We start from the raw sequence: 18238 nt of genomic DNA, 5'->3' as shown, positions 1-18238 counted from the left end.
TTCACTATCGTTTACGAAATGCACACAGTAAATATACTTTTTTGTTTAAAAAAACAACACAAGCAAACAGGTATAATAATATAGTCCATTTTTTTCCGTTCTTCTTCCAACTGAAATCCTTCTCGATTAACAGTCTCTTTGGACAGGAAGCTGTCTGCACGATTCATCCATTTCTCTACGCCTCGGCATTTCTCTTTAAAGTCAGATACTTTAGTTCAATCCGATCGCAGAGTCCCTTGCAGTTCTCCAACACAGGAGCATTAGTTATCACAGCTTTCAGGCTGTCAAATGCCTGTTGAAAGTCCGCTGTCCACTGAAACTTCGACGTTTCTTCAGCAAGTCCATCAGTAGAGCAATCACGCTACAATACTTGTGCACAAATGTTCGATCAAATCCACTCATGCCAAGAAATCGCATTATTTCCCTTCGTCTTGAGGGTATCGGAAACTCCTTAAGGAAAGTGACTTGGGCTTTTCCAAATTCACTTTTGGCTAGGTTTTTCACCAAACCCGCCTCCAGAAGTCGATCGAAGAACTCCATCAGATGTTTCAAATGTTCTGTCCATGTCTGGCTGAAAATTACCAGATTGTCGATGTAGACTGCACAATTGGGTAATCCTGAAACAATTTTGTTAGTTAACCATTGAAATGTGGCTGGGGCGTTTTTCATGCCAAATGGCATAACTTTGAATTGGTATATACCATCTAGAGTCACAAAAGCTGAAATCTTCATCGCCCTTTCGGATAAAGGTGTCTGCCAGTAACCTTTAAGTAAATCCAGTTTGGAAATAAAAGCTGATTGTCCCACTTTCTCAATGCAATCCTCCAAACATGGGATAGGATAAGAGTCCGTTCTTGTAACTGCATTAACCTTTCTATAATCCACACACAACCGTTGGGTACCATCTGGTTTAGGTACCATTGAGCTCCATTGGCTGCAACCCACTTCAATTATGCCATTTTTAAGCATGCTCTCAATCTCTTTGTTAACCTGTGCCAATTTTAACGGATTAAATCTATATGGATGTTGTTTGATTGGAACAGCATTTCCCACATCTACATCATGTACAGCCATTTTAGTACTTCCCAATTTATCTCTACAAACTTTGCCCACGTGATATCAATAATTCTTTCAGGTCAGTCCGTTTTTCCTCTGAAAGGTAACTGAATAATTTATCCCAATTTCTAAGAACATCCTCGTTTTCCAATTTAATTTCAAGTATGTCAAATTCACAGTCATCTGGATTTGATTTGTCACTTTGAGTTAGAATCATTAAAACCTCCTCCTTTTTCTCTCCTTCCCTTTCAAAGTACCTTTTAAGCATATTCACATGACACACTCGGTGAGTTTCCCTTCTATCTGGTGTTTTTAACCACATAATTCATCTCACTTAATTTCCTTTCAATCTGATAAGGTCCACAAAACCTAGCTTTTAAAGGCCCACCTACCACTGGTAACAACACTAAAACTTTATCTCCACTGGCAAAACTATGAACTTTGGATTTCTTGTCCGCAACCCGTTTCATCACATTTTGTGCAACTTTCAAATGTTGTCTAGCCAATTCACCTGCTCTATTTAATTGTTCCCTAAAATTTGTCACGTAATCCAATAATGTAATTTCCGATTTCTCACTCACCAATTTTTCCTTAATCAATCTAAGTGGTCCTCTTACCTCATGACCAAACATTAGCTCAAAAGGACTAAATTTGGTAGACTCATTAGGTGAATCCCTAATTGCAAACAGTACGAATGGAATTCCTTTATCCCAATCCTCTGGATAATCTTGACAATAAGCCTTCAACATTGTCTTTAATGTCTGATGTCACCTTTCTAACGCTCCCTGCAATTCTGGATGGTACGCAGTTGATTTAAGTTGTTTTATTCCTAAGCTATCCATAACTTCTTTGAATAACCTTGAGGTAAAATTTGATCCTTGATCCAATTGTATTTCTGTGGGTAGTCCATATCCAGTAAAGAATTGACATAACTCCTCCACAATCTTTCTAGCTGTAATATTACATACTGGAATGCCCTCTGGAAACCTAGTAGACACATCCATTATCGTCAAAAGATATTGATTCCCACTTTTTGTTTTAGGAAGCGGTCCAACGCAATCAATTGGGACCCTTGTAAAAGGTTCCTCAAATGCTGGAATGGGTATTAAGGGCGCTGGTTTTATCACTGCTTGAGGTTTCCCTATCACTTGGCATGTGTGACATGATTGACAAAATTTAACTACATCTTTATGTCGTCCAGGCCAATAAAAATGTTTCTGGATTTTAGCTTGAGTTTTCCTTATTCCCAAATGACCTCCCACTGGTACCTCAAGTGCAACTCGCAACACCTCCTTTCTATATCCTCCCGGCAATATTACTTGATGAACTTCTGCCCACTTTTCATCCGCCTGCCCAAACTACATAACTCCTCATCTCTTACCATTAAAGATTGACTAGCTCCCGTATCTCTTAAAATTGTGACTTCTTTACCTACTCCTCCTGATACACATTAGTAAACCTTACTCACACAAGTAAATTCTTTAAAGAGATCTGGCACCTTCTTATCAATCACCGCTTGATCAGACTGTCCAATCTTTTGCACCTCCTTTGCTTCACTTGGGCTTTCCTTTACCACTTTAACAAACCCCACTGTCTTATCCTGTTTTACCACATCAGCCTTCCCAGTGCTTTTCTTCAACCACCAACATTGTGACTTTACATGGCCTAGTTTATTACAGTGAAAACCTTTGAAACTTTTCATGTCTCTTCCACCCTCCTGGATTTCTTTTTTAATCTGAGGTTCACTCTCCTTATTATATCCCATCAGATCACCTTTACCTTTACCGCTTGAGTATTTCTCGTGTCCTCAGTTTCTATCCCTCACAGGCTGAAACTGGTGTCGGAAATCAAGCTTTGATTTATGAACTAATTCATAATCATCTGCCATTTCTGCTGCTAATCTCTCAGTTTTAACCCTCTGCTCTTCCACATGAGTTCTCACTACATCAGGAATTGAATTTTTTAACTCCTCCAAAAGTATAATTTCTCTGAGAGCTTCATAGGTTTGGTCTATTTTCAAAGCCCTTATCCACCTATCAAAATTACTTTGTTTGAGCCTTTCAAACGCCATGTATGTTTGACCAATTTCTTTCTTTAAATTTCTAAACCTTTGTCTGTAAGCTTCAGGCACTAGTTCATATGCACCTAAGATGGATTTTTTCACCTCCTCATACGTCCCAGATACCTCCTCCGGTAGTGATGCAAACACTTCACTAGCCCTATCTACCAGCTTTGTTTGAATCAGTAATACCCACATGTCCTGTGGCCATTTCATTTGTTTAGCCACCTTCTCAAATGAACTGAAAAAGGCTTCTACCTCCTTCTCGTCAAACCTTGGCAATGCTTGAACATATTTAAATAGATTCCCATCAAGCCTTCGACTTTGACGCTCTTTCTCACTATCCTCATCCCTATCATCCAACTGTACGTTTCCCTTTACGTCTGCCAATTTTAACTGACTGTCATGTTTCATGGCCATTTTCTGACGTTCAAACTCTCTCTATCTTTTTCCCTGATCTGTATCTCCCTTTCTCTTTCTTTTTGTTCTGCTAGGATTATTCTTTCTTTTCTCCTTTCTTCTCTCTCCTTTTCTTTTTCCTCTCTCTCTCTTTCTCTTTCTCTTTCTGCTCTATCTCTTTCTCTCTCAGGGTTTAGAGAACCCCAAAGTGTATCATGGAGTTCACCTGACCCACAACTTTTAATAGATTGTGGTATGGGGAGCACACAGCCCACTCTATAGGTGTGGTACAGAAGAAATGGAAAAGTATTTTTTAAAAGCAAAACAATGTTTATTCTATGAACTCAAGTTAACCTTTTTAAAACATACAGTGAACATCTTAGCAACCATCAATTCAAATGCAACCCCCAAAGAATATAACACTAAGTAATGATTAAGCTGTCCTTTTAACATCCATAAGACTTAAAAAATCTTCAAAACAGAAAGACATCAGGCTTAACTTCACTACTGAGAACATTTATAATTCTGAATTCAACAAATGATCAAGAGACCGTCTTTTCATGGCAGAGAGATCAACAGTACACCTGGCTTCAGCTCCAACACTGAAAACGAAACTAAAACACATCCTGCAGCAAACAGCCTAAAATGAAAGTAAAAAGCTGACAGACAGCCCAGCTCCACCCACTCTCTGACATCACTGCAGTAGTAAACACCCATTTCTTAAAGGTACTCTCACTACAGATATGTATATACACACCCATTTATAAACATCCATTTCTTAAAGGTACTCTCACATGACACTCCACCCAACCATCCATCTATTTTGGAAGCTTTGGTGTCCATTTTAAGCCTGTCAACCACTTTCTAGGCCAATATCTGCAAACATCTTTCAATCTAAATTCCTGTAATGTGTGTTAAACAATTGCAAGGGTGCATCTGTGCATCTGAAAGGAATGCCTCATATTAAGATGGCATGGGACAGGATTTATGGATCCTTACTCACCACCAATATAACATGACCAAGCTGGACCCATCCAAAATGGCCACCGCCTCCATGTTCACCTAATCCCGGCCCAGAATGCTCTGTGTTCTAATTCTAAACCAGTTTACAGCTTATCTAAAACTGCCACTAATCATTTTTTATATTCCTCTTGTTATTGTTTGTAGAACTGGCTGTGGTTAACAATTTCTAAATGTGATCTGAATCATTTCTGACAGATACCCAAAAATGACACCAGGATCACGGATCGCACCAAATGCTTCCCTTTCTTCCGATCGGCTCCTGCCTGTGGAAGCGGTGAACTGGGTTCTTTGTTCGGAGATTTTAACACCCGTCAGCAGATCAATGCTCTTACCTCTTTCATTGATGTTAATGAAGTCTACGGCAGCACAGATTGTTTGGCCAATAAACTCAGGAACCTCACCAATGAGCTTGGCCAGTTAGCTGTCAATCATGTATTCTCTGACAATGGACGAGAATATTTACCATTTAATAACATTTCAAGCAACCTTTGTGGCAGAATGGAGGAAGGCTGTGTCACTGGTCAAAATTCAACTCCATGTTTTATAGGTGGTGAGTAATGTCCCATGACATCTCCATATGGGGCATTCCTTTCATTTGCACATCTGCACCCTTACAATTGTTTAACACACATTACAAGCATTTAGATTGAAAAATGTTTGCAGATATTGGCCTAGAAATTGGTTTACAGGCTTAAAATGGACACCAAAGCTTCCAAAATATTGGTTATGTGCACTTTCTGAACCAAAAGAGCACCAGGAGCCAGATTAGCAATGGCAGAAAAAAGGCACCAATTTCTACGTTATTGTCCCCAGAATGGTAGTTCTGCCAGTCTCTCATTATAACTCAATTTACGACTGTATATCCTGTTTCTCAGGAAATCCTGTAGAATTTCAGGGCCACCTTGTAGCACTGCATTGTGAGTTCTTTTAGTGTTCATGGGAAGAAGACTTCAATCAATCAATTAGCAGAACCAAGGGAGTACTGACTCATCATATTTTATAATTAAATAAACTAACCCCTAGATCATCTGTATAAGGTAATTTTGAATTGTCCAACCATTGATATTACTTTCAGCTAAAGAAATTTCTTGTGGTATTCCATCTCAGTGAATGATTACTAAAGGGTTACTAAAAGAATAAAGGTAAATTATGAAAGAGAACTAGTGCAAAATATAAGAAAAGATAACAAAAGCGTTGAGAACTATATAAAAGGGAAGAGAGTAGCTAAAGTGAATGTTAGTCCCTTGGAGGATGAGGCCAGGGAGTTAATAGTGGGGATCACAGAAATGGTAGAGACACTAAATCGACATTTTGCCTTAGTTTTTATGTGGAAGACACTGGTACCATCCTAATAGGAACAGGAAGCATAGAGAAAATAGAAAGGGAAGAACTTAGTACAATCATCAGTAATAGGGAAAATATACTAAACAAATTATTGAGATTGAAGGCAGGCAAGTCCCCAAGGCCTGATGGCCTACATCCTAGGGTTTTAAAGAAAGTGGCAGCAGAGATGGTGGATCCGTTGGTTATAATATTCCAAAATTCCATGACCGGAGAGGTGGATTGTAAAAATGCTGAAGTAATCCCTTTATTCAAAAAGGAAGGGAGGCAGAAAGTAGGAAACCATAGACCAGTTAGTTTGACATCTGTCATTAGGAAATAGTCAGAATCCATTATTAAGGAAGTAATAACAGGTCATTTAGAAAGTCAAAACACAATCCATCAGAGTCAGCATGGTTTTACGAAGGGTAAATCATGTTTGACTACTAGAATTCTTCAAAGATGCAACAAGCCATGTGGATAATGGACACCCTGTAGATGTAGTATATCTGGACTTCCAGAAGGCATTTGATAAGGTGCTGCACAAAAGGTTAATACTCAAGGTAAGATCACATGGGATTAGGATAATTTATTTGCTTGGATAGAAGACTGGTTTACCGACAGAAGGCAGAGATTCGGGATAAATTGACCTTTTTCTGGTTGGCAAGATGTAACCAGTGGGGTACCAAAGGGTTTACAATATATATGAATGACTTGGATGTAGGGATAGAAGGTACTATAGCCAAATTTGCAGATGACACGAAAATAGGTGGGATAGTAAGTTGCAATGAGGAAATTAGAAATTTACAAAAGGGAATAGATAGGTTAGGTTGGTGGGCTAAAATCTGGCAGACGGAGTTTAATGTGGATAAGTGTGAAGTTATCCAATTTGGTCGGTAAAATGGAAAGGCAACGTATTATCTAAATGGAGAGTAACATCAGAGTGCTTCAGTGCAGAGGGATCTGGATGTCCTCGTGCATGAATCGCAGAAATCTAGTATGCAGGTGCAGCAATGTTAAGAAAGCCAAATGGAATTTTAGCCTTTATAGCTAAAGTAATAGAGTATAAAAGTTGGGAAGCGTTGCTGCATCTGGAGTACTCTACAGTTTGGGTCGCCTTATTTGTGGATGGATGTAGTTGCATGAGAGGCAGTTTAGAGGAGGTTCACTAGATTGATTCCATAGATGACGGGTTTGTCTTATGAAGAGAAACTGAACAGTTTAGACCTATACATTCTCATGATTAGAAGAAGGGTTATGGCGAACAGGCAAGAAAGTGGTGCTGAGGCTGAGAGATGAGCCATGATTGTGAATGATTGAATGGACTCGAGCAGCTGAATTGCCTACTCCAGCTCCTAGTTCTTATGTATATTTGTATGTTCCTGATCCATGCCTAAGTGAGCAACATTGCAAAGAAAATAAAAATAAGCTTCCAATTTAGTCATGCACCCACTCCTCCTGGAATGTGTAAACTCCAAACTTAATCCTTTCACTGGGGGGGCTTTCTGTGAGGGCTGGGGTTCCATGATGCTAGGGGTGTGGAGGGGGGTCCATGGGGTCTTGTGTTCCTATTTTTACATTGTTATATCGCGGTGCCCTTTCTACAGACTAAGTTGCTGGTGGGGCGGGCTCAATCAGAGCTCATCCCATCAGCATAATGTCATGGGGCCACCTTGTAACTTTTTCCTGAGACCCTAAAAATACGACGGAGGAAGCCCCCTTTGGGTCCAGCGGCTGTCTTTCCCACTCGCTATTGCACACTGCCTGAAAATAAGAAAATTTCACCCTATGTGTTTGTCCTCCTTCATTAACAGTATGACGGTAATACTTACCAACACTTATCATGTTCACTACAGGTGATGTCCGTGTGAATGAACAGCTGGGCGTGTTAACATTCCATACAGTATTTCTTCGGGAACACAATCGCTTAGCAAGAGAGCTGAAGAGGTTGAACCCTCACTGGAGCGGAGATACAACATACCTAGAAGCAAGAAAAATCCTGGGAGCCTTTCAACAGGTAGAGATAGAATATGACTGGCAAAGTCATGGTACTGTGACTGACTGACTACATTTCAAATACCATAATATCAAGTTGGGTAACTGAATCTGAAGAAATCTTTTTGAATTTGTGGCTGATAGCAGATTTGGTTTCTTTTCCGAAAAACATCCGGGGTTGGATTCTCTGGCCAGCGATGCCGGAATCGCGATCGGGGGGAGAATCAGACGTAATCGGAAAATTGAGATTGGTGCTGGGCATCTAACGGAGTGCCATGCTCCGGTGCCTTGAACCATGAATGCGTTCCACGCCCTATGCCGACGTGGGCAAGCAAAACGTGCAGTAGCACTCGTTAACATATCATTAACGGGCCCAACCCGATAGTCTCCGGCCTCCGTGATGCTCCGCCTCCGCCAGGCGGAAGTGAAGCCATCGAGCTTCACTTGTGGTATTTAAAAAAGGGGACCGGGCGCCATGGATGCTGAGGGAAAGAGAGGAAGTAACAAAAGTTTTCAACTGTCCACTGTGGCTTGCAAACGTGCAGAGCGCCGCCAACCATATGGGTGCCCTCCCCACTGCAAGCCACCCCCCAGGAACCCTCAGACCCCAAAGTGTTGTCACCCGCTGCTGGACCTGGTTGGGCATTTAGAGGAAGTACCATGCTAACATGTCTGCCCTTCATCCACTGCAGGATTTCGGAGAAGCCAGGAATGGTTGGCATCTGCCTGCCCACAGCAGCCCTTGCGAACGCAATGCGGCTGCACGAACAGTAGTTGCTTGAGGAGGATCCTGCAGCGCAGGAGCCTGCCCCAGAGAATCAGAGAGCTGGAGAGCCGGCCGTCCAACAGGACAAGGAGGAGGTGGGGAGGAAGTGCTGCATCAGGCCTCGTGTATAGTGGCAGCGCCTGTCATTCGAGGACCTGCAGGACCGAGCTTGTTGCCAATGTCTGCGGCTAGACAGGCAGGCCATGCGACATCTGTGCCAGATGATGGCACACCTGGAACCGTGGGGTTTTGGGGAAAGACACTTGCTTCCAGTGTCCGTCAGGGTGACAGTCACCCGGGACCTTTTGTCACGGGGTTCTTACGGGGGCCGAGTGGGGACCTGTCAGGGATCTCGCAGACGTCTGTTCATGGGTGCATCCACACTGTCATGGATGCTCTATGTGCCTGGGCGGCGCAATATGTCAACTTCAGTAGGGACGGAGCCCACCAGGTTGCCTGGGCAGCGGTATTCACCACCATCGCTGACATGCTCCAGGTCCTGGGGGTGTCCTCAAGATGCAGTTCAGGTACCAGCACCGCTCTGCTGAGGCCCTCCAGTATAGCCCCGGGAGTTTCCCACACTGTGGTAGCCTGCTACATCCTCCACAACATCGCCCAGTAGAGGGATGACATGCTGGAGGAGAAGGAACGGCAGGCCTTGTCTGACGAGGAGGTTGCCAAGAAAGGCCAGGATGGGAAGGACAGGGGGCACGGGCAGGCACAGGAGGCCACATGGAGTGAATTGCACCAACTATCCCTGAGTCCATTAGGGTTTTGTGGTGGCCCAGGGATTAAGGACGAGTGACATGGATTTCTTATGCCCCCTGAAGGCCGCCAGGCTACTCTGTTGGATTTGCCTACACCCTCCTTGATAGGAGTGTACCTTGACTGCTGGATAGCCACTGAAAGTCAGACCCTGCCCTTGCCTTCGACCTCCTTTCCTGCAAATCCATCGTCATGATCTCCAAGCAATTCTCAATCACTTTTGGGCTGGGGTCTCTTGTTGATCATGGGCCTATGGCGTATCCATTATTGACAGCTGCCACTGCTCCTAGTGATGCTGACGGGAATGTGGAGTTGCCGGCCTCTGATGGGCTGGCAGCCCATGGAGGGTATAACTGCTGCTCCTTGGTTTTTTGATCTTGGGTAAGGCCTTAGTGACACTGAATGTGGCCAGCCTTCCCCAAAGGATGTGGCATGGAGCTCGCACCGACAAGGCAACCAATAGCCACCTCTATTAATAATAATAATAATAATAATAATCTTTATTAGTGTCACAAGTAGGCTTAGATTAACACTGCAATGAAGTTACTGTGAAACGCCCCTGGTCGTCACACCCCGGCACCTGTTCGGGTACACAGAGGGAGAATTCAGAATGTCCAGTTCAACAAGCACGTTTGTCGGGACTTGTGGGAGGAAAATGGAGCACCCGGTGGAAACCTGCGCAGACATGGGGAGAATGTGCAGACTCCGCACAGACAGCGACCCAAGCCGGGAATCAAACCTGATCCCTGGCACTGTGAAGCAACAGTGATAACCACTGTGCTACCACGCCGCCTATGAAAGCTAGCCCATGGTCAGCATTACTGATACCATCCATTTGTGCAGATTAATTTATCAACTGAATTTAAAGTACACAGCCGCCTTTGTTTGAGCTTGTGGTGCTGTATCATTAGGCAGGTCTCAGGATTGTCCAATAACACTTGTTACTCTGCCACCACGCCATACTGTGATCATTGAAAGGAAAGGTAAAGAAATTGAGTTTGTTTTCTTGGGAAAAGTAGACAAATTCAAGTTGATCTTGATGAAAAATATGAAATGAATTGCAAAACTGGTCACAGATATTACTCATTATGCTGAAAGGTTCAGTTCATAGGAAACACAAGTTAATACTCAAGAAGCTGAGGGTAAGAAGTGTAATCTGTGTGAAACATTTTGTACACAGTTGGGAATTAAGATACCAGGAATGCAATTTAAGGAGGGCAGTGCTCTGGGGTCAGACAGTGGGGTCTTCCTGTTCTGGGGTCAGACAGTGGGGTGTTGCTGTTTGGGGGTCAGACAGTGGGGTCTTTCTGTTCTGGAGACAGATAGTGGGATCTCCTTGTTTATGAGTCAGACAGTGGGGTGTTCCTGTTCTGGGGTCAGACAGTGGGGTCTCTCTGTTCTGGAGGCAGACAGTGGGATCTCCCTGTATGTGAGTCAGGCAGTGGGATCTCCCTGTTTATGAGTCAGACAGTGGGGTGTTCCTGTTCTGGGGTCAGACAGTGGGATCTCTCTGTTCTGGAGGCAGACAGTGGGGTGTTGCTGTTCTGGGGTCAGACAGTGGGGTCTCCCTGTTCTGGAGTCAGGCAGTGGGGTCTCTCTGTTCTGGAAGCAGACAGTGGGATCTCCCTGTTTGTGAGTCATTCAGTGGGGTGTTCCTGTTCTGGAGTCAGAGTACCTAGGTTATGTTCAGGTGATATTTCCATGCTGTTGTAAAGGTTTGGACCTATTGATTGGACCTTCTGAACCTGATTGATAGATGTTCATAGAATTTACAGTGCAGGGGGCCATTCAGCCCTTCAAGTCTGCACCGGCCCTTACAAAGAGCACCCTACTGAAGCCCACAAATCCCTATCCCCATACCCAGTTACCCCCATTTAACATTTTTTGGACACTAAGGACAATTTAGCATGGCCAATCCACCTAACCCGCACATCTTTGGACTGTGGGAGGAAACCGGAGCACCCGGAGGAAACCCACGGAGACATGGGGAAAACATACAGGGCGAAATTCTCCGTTATCGGCAGAAAGTCCGCCGATCGGCGCAAAGAACGGCGCAAATCCGACTTGCGTTACGTCGGAAAAATGGGTCGATAGTCTCCGGCCCGAAATGGGCTAGCAGCGACGTAACGGGATCCGCGCTTGCGCAGTGGTTCACGCCGTGCAGCGCGTGACGGCTCATAAGGCCGCGCTGCTCCCCCCACCCGACCGGAACACCCGACCGGTACACCCGACTGGATGGCTGGCCGTCGCTCAGCCCCGAGGTTCGAGTCACGCGATGTGGAGGCGCTCCTGGACGCGGTGGAGCAGAGGAGGGACGCCCTGTATCCCGGGCACGGCCGCAGAGTTGCCCCACGCCACAGCCGCCGTCTGTGGAGGGAAGTGGCAGACGCCGTCACCGCTGTGGCCCTGACACCACGGACAGGCACCCAGTGCCACAAGAAGGTGAACGACCTCGTCAGAGCAGGCAGGGTGAGCCTCCCCCATATCCCCCACTCCCCATATCCCCCTCCCCCATATCCCCCATATCCCCCCTCCCCCATATCCCCCCTCCCACATATCCCCCCTCCCCCATATCCCCCCTCCACCATATCCCCCATATCCACCCTCCCCCATATCACCCCTCCCCCATATCCCCCCTCCCCCATATCCCCCCTCCCCCATATCCCCCATATCCCCCCTCCCCCATATCCCACCTCCCCCATATCCCCCCTCGCCCATATCCCCCCTCCCCCATATCCCCCCTCCCCATATCCCCCCTCCCCCATATCCCCCATATCCCCCTCCCACATATCCCCCCTCCCCCATATCCCCCCCTCCCCCATATCCCCCCTCCCCCATATCCCCCCTCCCTCATATCCCCCATATCCCCCATATCCCCCTCCCCATATCCCCCCTCCCCCATATCCCCCATATCCCCCATATCCCCCCTCCCCCATATCCCCCATATCCCCCATATCCCCAAGTGAATCCAGCCCTAACCTTAACCTCTGCAATGCACGCGCAACCGATGGCGTGCATTCATATACCTGCCTAACACTGTTGCCTTTTACCCCTGCCCCCCCCCCCCCCACAGGAGAAGCGCGCACACAACAATAGGGAGCATGTGAGGACTGGAGGAGGGCCCGCTGATGAGAGGCCACTGACCGTACACGAGGAAAGGGCCCTGGAACTGGCTGGCGGACCTGAGGACCGGGAGGTTGCTGATGCAGAGGTCGGGGGCGTACTAGCGAGTGAGCCACCGACAGCCCATCCCCATATCCCTCCTCCCCTATATCCCCCTCCCCCGTATCACCTGATCACTGCCTGATGTCTAACCATGCATGCTTCATTGTGTATCGCAGGACCAAACGTCCAGGCACCCATCCCCGCAGATGCAGACCGCCTGCAGGATGCCCCTCGGAGACCACAGGAGACGGAGAGACCCGCACCCTCCAGCATGCGACGCCCACAGGATGCCCCTCGGAGACCACGGGAGACGGAGAGACCCGCACCCTCCAGCATGCGACGCCCGCAGGATGCCCCTCGGAGACCACAGGAGACAGAGAGACCCGCACCCTCCAGCATGCGACGCCCGCAGGATGCCCCTCGGAGACCACAGGAGACGGAGAGACCCGCACCCTCCAGCATGCGACGCCCGCAGGATGCCCCTCGGAGACCACGGGAGACGGAGGGACCCGCACCCTCCAGCATGCGACGCCCGCAGGATGCCCCTCGCACACCACGGGAGACGGAGAGACCTGGAGCAACAGGGAGACGACATCCCCGTCACGTGCGGGAGCAACCACCCAGCGACGAGGGGGGCAGCCACAGGCCCCCGTCACATCCGAGCCAGGACACCACTACCCAGGACACCACTACCCAGGACACCACTACCCAGGACACCCCTACCCGGGACAGCACTACCCAGGACACCCCTACCCGGGACAGCACTACCCAGGAAGACAAAATACCGGTCAGTGACTCAGAGTGGATGGGTGGAGACGAACCCCCACCCCAAAGTGCCATGGACTCAGAGTGGGACGAAGAGCACGACACAACGCCACTGCTGTCACCAACACCCTCCACCATCGCAGAAACACTCACCACGGTTGGGCACTTTAGTGATGAGGCGTCTGGTACACTCACTGGTGCGCACAACACAGCCGTCCCGGTACAGCAGGTGGAGGTAGGAGCAGCAGAGGGACCGGGCGGTCGGAGGGCAGCCCAGCCCACGCAAACATCTGCCGCCCAGATGGATCCCGGGTTCCTGCAGTTACCACACCCACACATAGATCCGATGCAACCACCGACCCGGAGACGAGCGAAGAGGGTGACGGGCAGCTTGCGGCGGCTGCGGTCGCAGGTGGAGGAGTCCACCCGCGTCCAGGAGCTGGGAGTGGTGCCGGTCATGCGTGCCACCCAGGCTGACACCGCACGGGTGGCGTCCGCGGTGGAGGCAATGGGTGCGACGGTGTCAGACATGGGGAACGGTTTGCGAGGCCTGGGGCCTTCCGTGCAGGCGGCGTCTGTGGCCCAGGAAATGGCTGCCCTCTCACAGGAGGCCATGAGCCAGTGCCAGCGCCAGATGGCAGAGGCGCTCAACGCCATAGCCCAGTCTCTGCAGGCCATGGCCCAGTCTCAGCAGGCCATGGCCCAGTCTCTGCAGGCCATCGCTGAGGGCATCGGCGCCAGTGGCCATGTGCGAGCCGGCGTCGCACTGTCACAGACAGGGTTTGCCAACCCCCTGGGCTCCGTGGCTGCAAACCTGCAGACCCCTGTCGATACCAGCACGGGCCTCCAGGACTGGCAGCGCCAGATGTCGGGGGGGCGTCGGATGGCCAGTCCGTTCGCATCCCCCACCCATGTAGAGGCCTGGGGGCCATCGGGCACCCCGAGGGAGGAGGAGGTGGTGTGGTCCGTCCCGGCTCCCTCTGTAGGGGAGGTCCCGGTACACCGCGACACCTCGGACTCCCCCCCTTCCATCCAGGTGCATCGGGTGGGCAATGGGCAGGACAGGCTGGCAGCTCGCCATCCCAGTCGCCCGGGCCGCAGCCTGGCCCATCTAGGCCAGGACGCCCCAGGAAACGGCCGCCACAGGGATCCAGTGTCAGAGGGCAGGAATCACAGGAGTCCACCTCCAGTTCTGCTGTACCATCTGGGGAACCACGTAGACGTAGTCAAAGGGCCCGTAAGGCCAAACAATTAGACACTGAGTAAGTTGGCACGGGTGCAGGGCACAGATGAGTTTTAGGGTCTAGGGCACGTGCATGAACTCCTTTGGTTATTAAAGTCAATGTTACACATACCGAAGCTGCCTTTGTGCTCTGTCCAAAGTGTGCGGGGGTGTCATGTACGTTGAGCGCAAGTGTGTGTGTGTGAGGGGTGGTCTTACCTCAGCCCCAGGTGAGTCTGCCCCCTTCCCCCTGGGCCGCCATCAACATCCCCCGGGCAGAGGACGGGGCCGTGCGCTGCAGTGTCACAGCCGCATGCAGGGATGGTCCGGGTGGATGGTGGTACTGTGGCCATGGGTCAGACATAGTCCAACGATGTAGAGCCAGGAGCTCATCGCAGGGCGGGTTGTCATCATCCTCCATGGCCTGCGATAGACACGCGTCCACCCACAACTGTGTGAGCCCGGCCCGTTGTGCCGCAGGTGGATCGGCAATGGGGGGGGGTGTGCATGCGGGTGGGGTGGGTGGGGTTGGGGAGGGGAGTGAGGGTGCTGGGTGGGTGGATGGGTGGGGGGTGTGGGTGGTCGGCTGTTGCCATGATGTGCGGTCTGTGGCCATACAAACCGATTCCCACGCCCATCTAGTCAGTGAAGCGGGCGTCTATCAGTCTGTCCCGTGCCCGCTGGGCCAGCCGGTAACGGTGGACAGCCACCCACCTGTGTCTACCCCGTCTGCCCTGACCATTGCCCCCATCCCCCTCATCTGGGGAGGACTGGGCCTCTTCCTGCTGCTCCTCCACTCCGCCCTCCTCTGCCTGCGGCACATCGCCCCTCTGCTGGGCTATGTTGTGCAGGACGCAGCACACCACAATGATGCGGCCGACCCTATCTGACCGATACTGGAGGGCGCCCCCAGAGAGGTCCAGGCACCTGAAACGCATCTTCAGCACGCCAAAGCACCTCTCGATCACTCCCCTTGTCGCTACATGGGCATCATTGTAGCGGTTCTCCGCCTCATTGCGTGGCCTCCGTATAGGCGTCATCAGCCACAATCGCAATGGGTAGCCCCTGTCGCCCAGCAACCAGCCCCTCAGCCGGGGATGGCGTCCCTCGTACATGCCGGGGATGGATGAACGCGACAACACGAATGAGTCGTGTACACTGCCTGGGTGACGGGCGCAGACGTGCAGGATCATCATGCGGTGGTCACAGACCACCTGTACGTTCACCGAATAGGTCCCCTTCCTATTAGTGAACACGGCCCTGTTATCTGCAGGTGGCCGCACGGCGACGTGCATCCCATCGATCGCGCCCTGGACAATGGGGAACCCGGCCACGGCAGAGAAGCCCACGGCCCGGGCATCTTGGCTGGCCCGGTCCACGGGGAAGCGGATGTAGCGGTGCGCCATGGCATATAGGGCATCTGTCACTGCCCGGATGCACCGGTGCACCGATGTCTGCGATATGCCGGACAGGTCCCCACTCGGTGCCTGGAATGACCCCGTTGCATAAAAGTTCAGGGCCACCGTAACCTTGACGGACACGGGGAGAGGGTGTCCCCCGCCAGTGCCACGCGGTGACAGGTGTGCCAGCAGGTGGCAGATGTGTGCCCGGTTTCCCGGCTCATCCGGGGTCTCCTCCTGCATTCCCGGTCCGTGAGGTCCTGGTATGACTGCTGGGGCCGGTACACACGGGGCGCCCTCGGGTGCCTCCGTTGCCGTGGGGCCGCGACGTCCTCCTCCCCCTCCTCGTCCTGTCGGTCAGGTGTCCCTCCAGCCTGGGCGGCTGCCGCCTGCCCCTCTGCGGCAGCCTGCGCCGCCTCTCTGGCACGCTCCTCCTCAACCTCCTCCTCCTCCTCATCCAGGGCAACATAGACATGAGCGGCTGCCACCACGGCGGCCAACATCGCTGGATGATCTGAAAACATGACGGCCTGGTGAGGGGGAGGGGAACGACGACATGTCATCATTGCCCATATCCCCTCCTCCCCCCAGCCAGGTGGCATGGACCGCATGGGTCCAACTGTTGGAGGCTGGCACCTGGCCAGGTGGACCAACTCACTTGCCCTCCCATCCCCCTCCTCGGCACGGACCCCCCCCCAACGCCCAACCTCCACCCCGGCACGGCACGGACCCCCCCCCAACCTCCACCCCAGCACGGACCCCCCCCCCCAACCTCCACCCCAGCACGGACCCCCCCCAACCCCCAACCTCCATCCGGGCACGGCACGGACCCCCCCCCAACCTCCACCCCAGCACGGATCCCCCCCCAACCTCCACCCCAGCACGGAACCCCCCCAACCCCCAACCTCCACCCCGGCACGGCACGGACCCCCCCCCCACCAACCTCCACCCCAGCACGGACCCCCCCCCAACCTCCACCCCAGCACGGACCCCCCCCCAACCCCCATCCTCCACGGACCCCCCCCCAACCTCCACCCCGGCACGGACCCCCCCCCAACCCCCAACCTCCACCCCGGCACGGCACGGACCCCCCCCCCCAACCTCCACCCCAGCACGGACCTCCCCCCCAACCCCCAACCCCCAACCTCCACCCCGGCACGGCACGGACCCCCCCCCAACCTCCACCCCGGCACGGACCCCCCCCAACCCCCAACCTCCACCCCGGCACGGCACGGACCCCCCCCAACCTCCACCCCAGCACGGACCCCCCCAACCTCCACCCCGGCACGGCACGGACCCCCCCCCAACCTCCACCCCAGCACGGCACGGACCCCCCCCAACCTCCACCCCAGCACGGAGCCCCCCAACCTCCACCCCAGCACGGACCCCCCCCAACCCCCAACCCGACACGGCACGGACCCCCCCCCAACCTCCACCCCGGCACGGCACGGACCCCCCCCCAACCTCCACCCCAGCACGGCACGGACCCCCCCCAACCTCCACCCAGCACGGACCCCCCCCAACCTCCACCCCAGCACGGACCCCCCCCCAACCCCCAACCCGACACGGCACGGACCCCCCCCCAACCTCCACCCCGGCACGGCACGGACCCCCCCCCCAACCTCCACCCCAGCACGGACCCCCCCCCCCCAACCCCAACCTCCACCCCAGCACGGACCCCCCCCCCCCCAACCTCCACCCCGGCACGGACCCGCCCCCAACCCCCAACCTCCACCCCGGCACGGCACGGACCCCCCCCCAACCTCCACCCCAGCACGGACCCCCCCCAACCCCCAACCTCCACCCCGGCACGGCACGGACCCCCCCCCAGCACGAACCCCCCTCAACCCCCAACCTGGCACGGCACGGACCCCCCCCCCAACCCCCAACGCCCAACCTCCACCCCGGCACGGACCCCCCCCCCAACCTCCACCCCAGCACAGACCCCCCCCAACCTCCACCCCAGCACAGACCCCCCCAACCTCCACCCCGGCACGGCACGGACCCCCCCCAACCTCCACCCCGGCACGGCACGGCACGGCACGGACCCCCCCCCCAACCTCCACCCCGGCACGGCACGGACCCCCCCCCAACCTCCACCCCAGCACGGCACGGACCCCCCCCAACCCCCAACCCGGCACGGCACGGCACGGGCCCCCCCCCCAACCTCCACCCCGGCACGGCACGGCACGGGCCCCCCCCAACCTCCACCCCGGCACGGACCCCCTCCCGGCACTCCCCCGGAGCCCAGCCTACTCTAACCACCGCCCCCCCCCCGCCGCACACACACACACACACAAGCC

General features: G+C 52.3%; 1 protein-coding gene across 1 annotated transcript in view; it reads left to right on the top strand.

Moving 5' to 3' along the window:
• The window catches only part of LOC140386751 (eosinophil peroxidase-like), a 68070-nt gene that overhangs the window by 24616 nt on the left and 25216 nt on the right, over nt 1-18238 (top strand). The window contains exons 7-8 of the mRNA XM_072469404.1: nt 4733-5087; nt 7714-7874. Of these exons, the coding sequence (XP_072325505.1) occupies nt 4733-5087; nt 7714-7874 (516 nt within the window). The remainder of the gene's footprint in view (nt 1-4732; nt 5088-7713; nt 7875-18238) is intronic.

Source organism: Scyliorhinus torazame, chromosome 12 (assembly GCF_047496885.1).
Source record: "Scyliorhinus torazame isolate Kashiwa2021f chromosome 12, sScyTor2.1, whole genome shotgun sequence".
Taxonomy (NCBI): Eukaryota; Metazoa; Chordata; class Chondrichthyes; order Carcharhiniformes; family Scyliorhinidae; genus Scyliorhinus; species Scyliorhinus torazame.
This window is presented reverse-complemented; position numbering and strand designations above follow the sequence as displayed.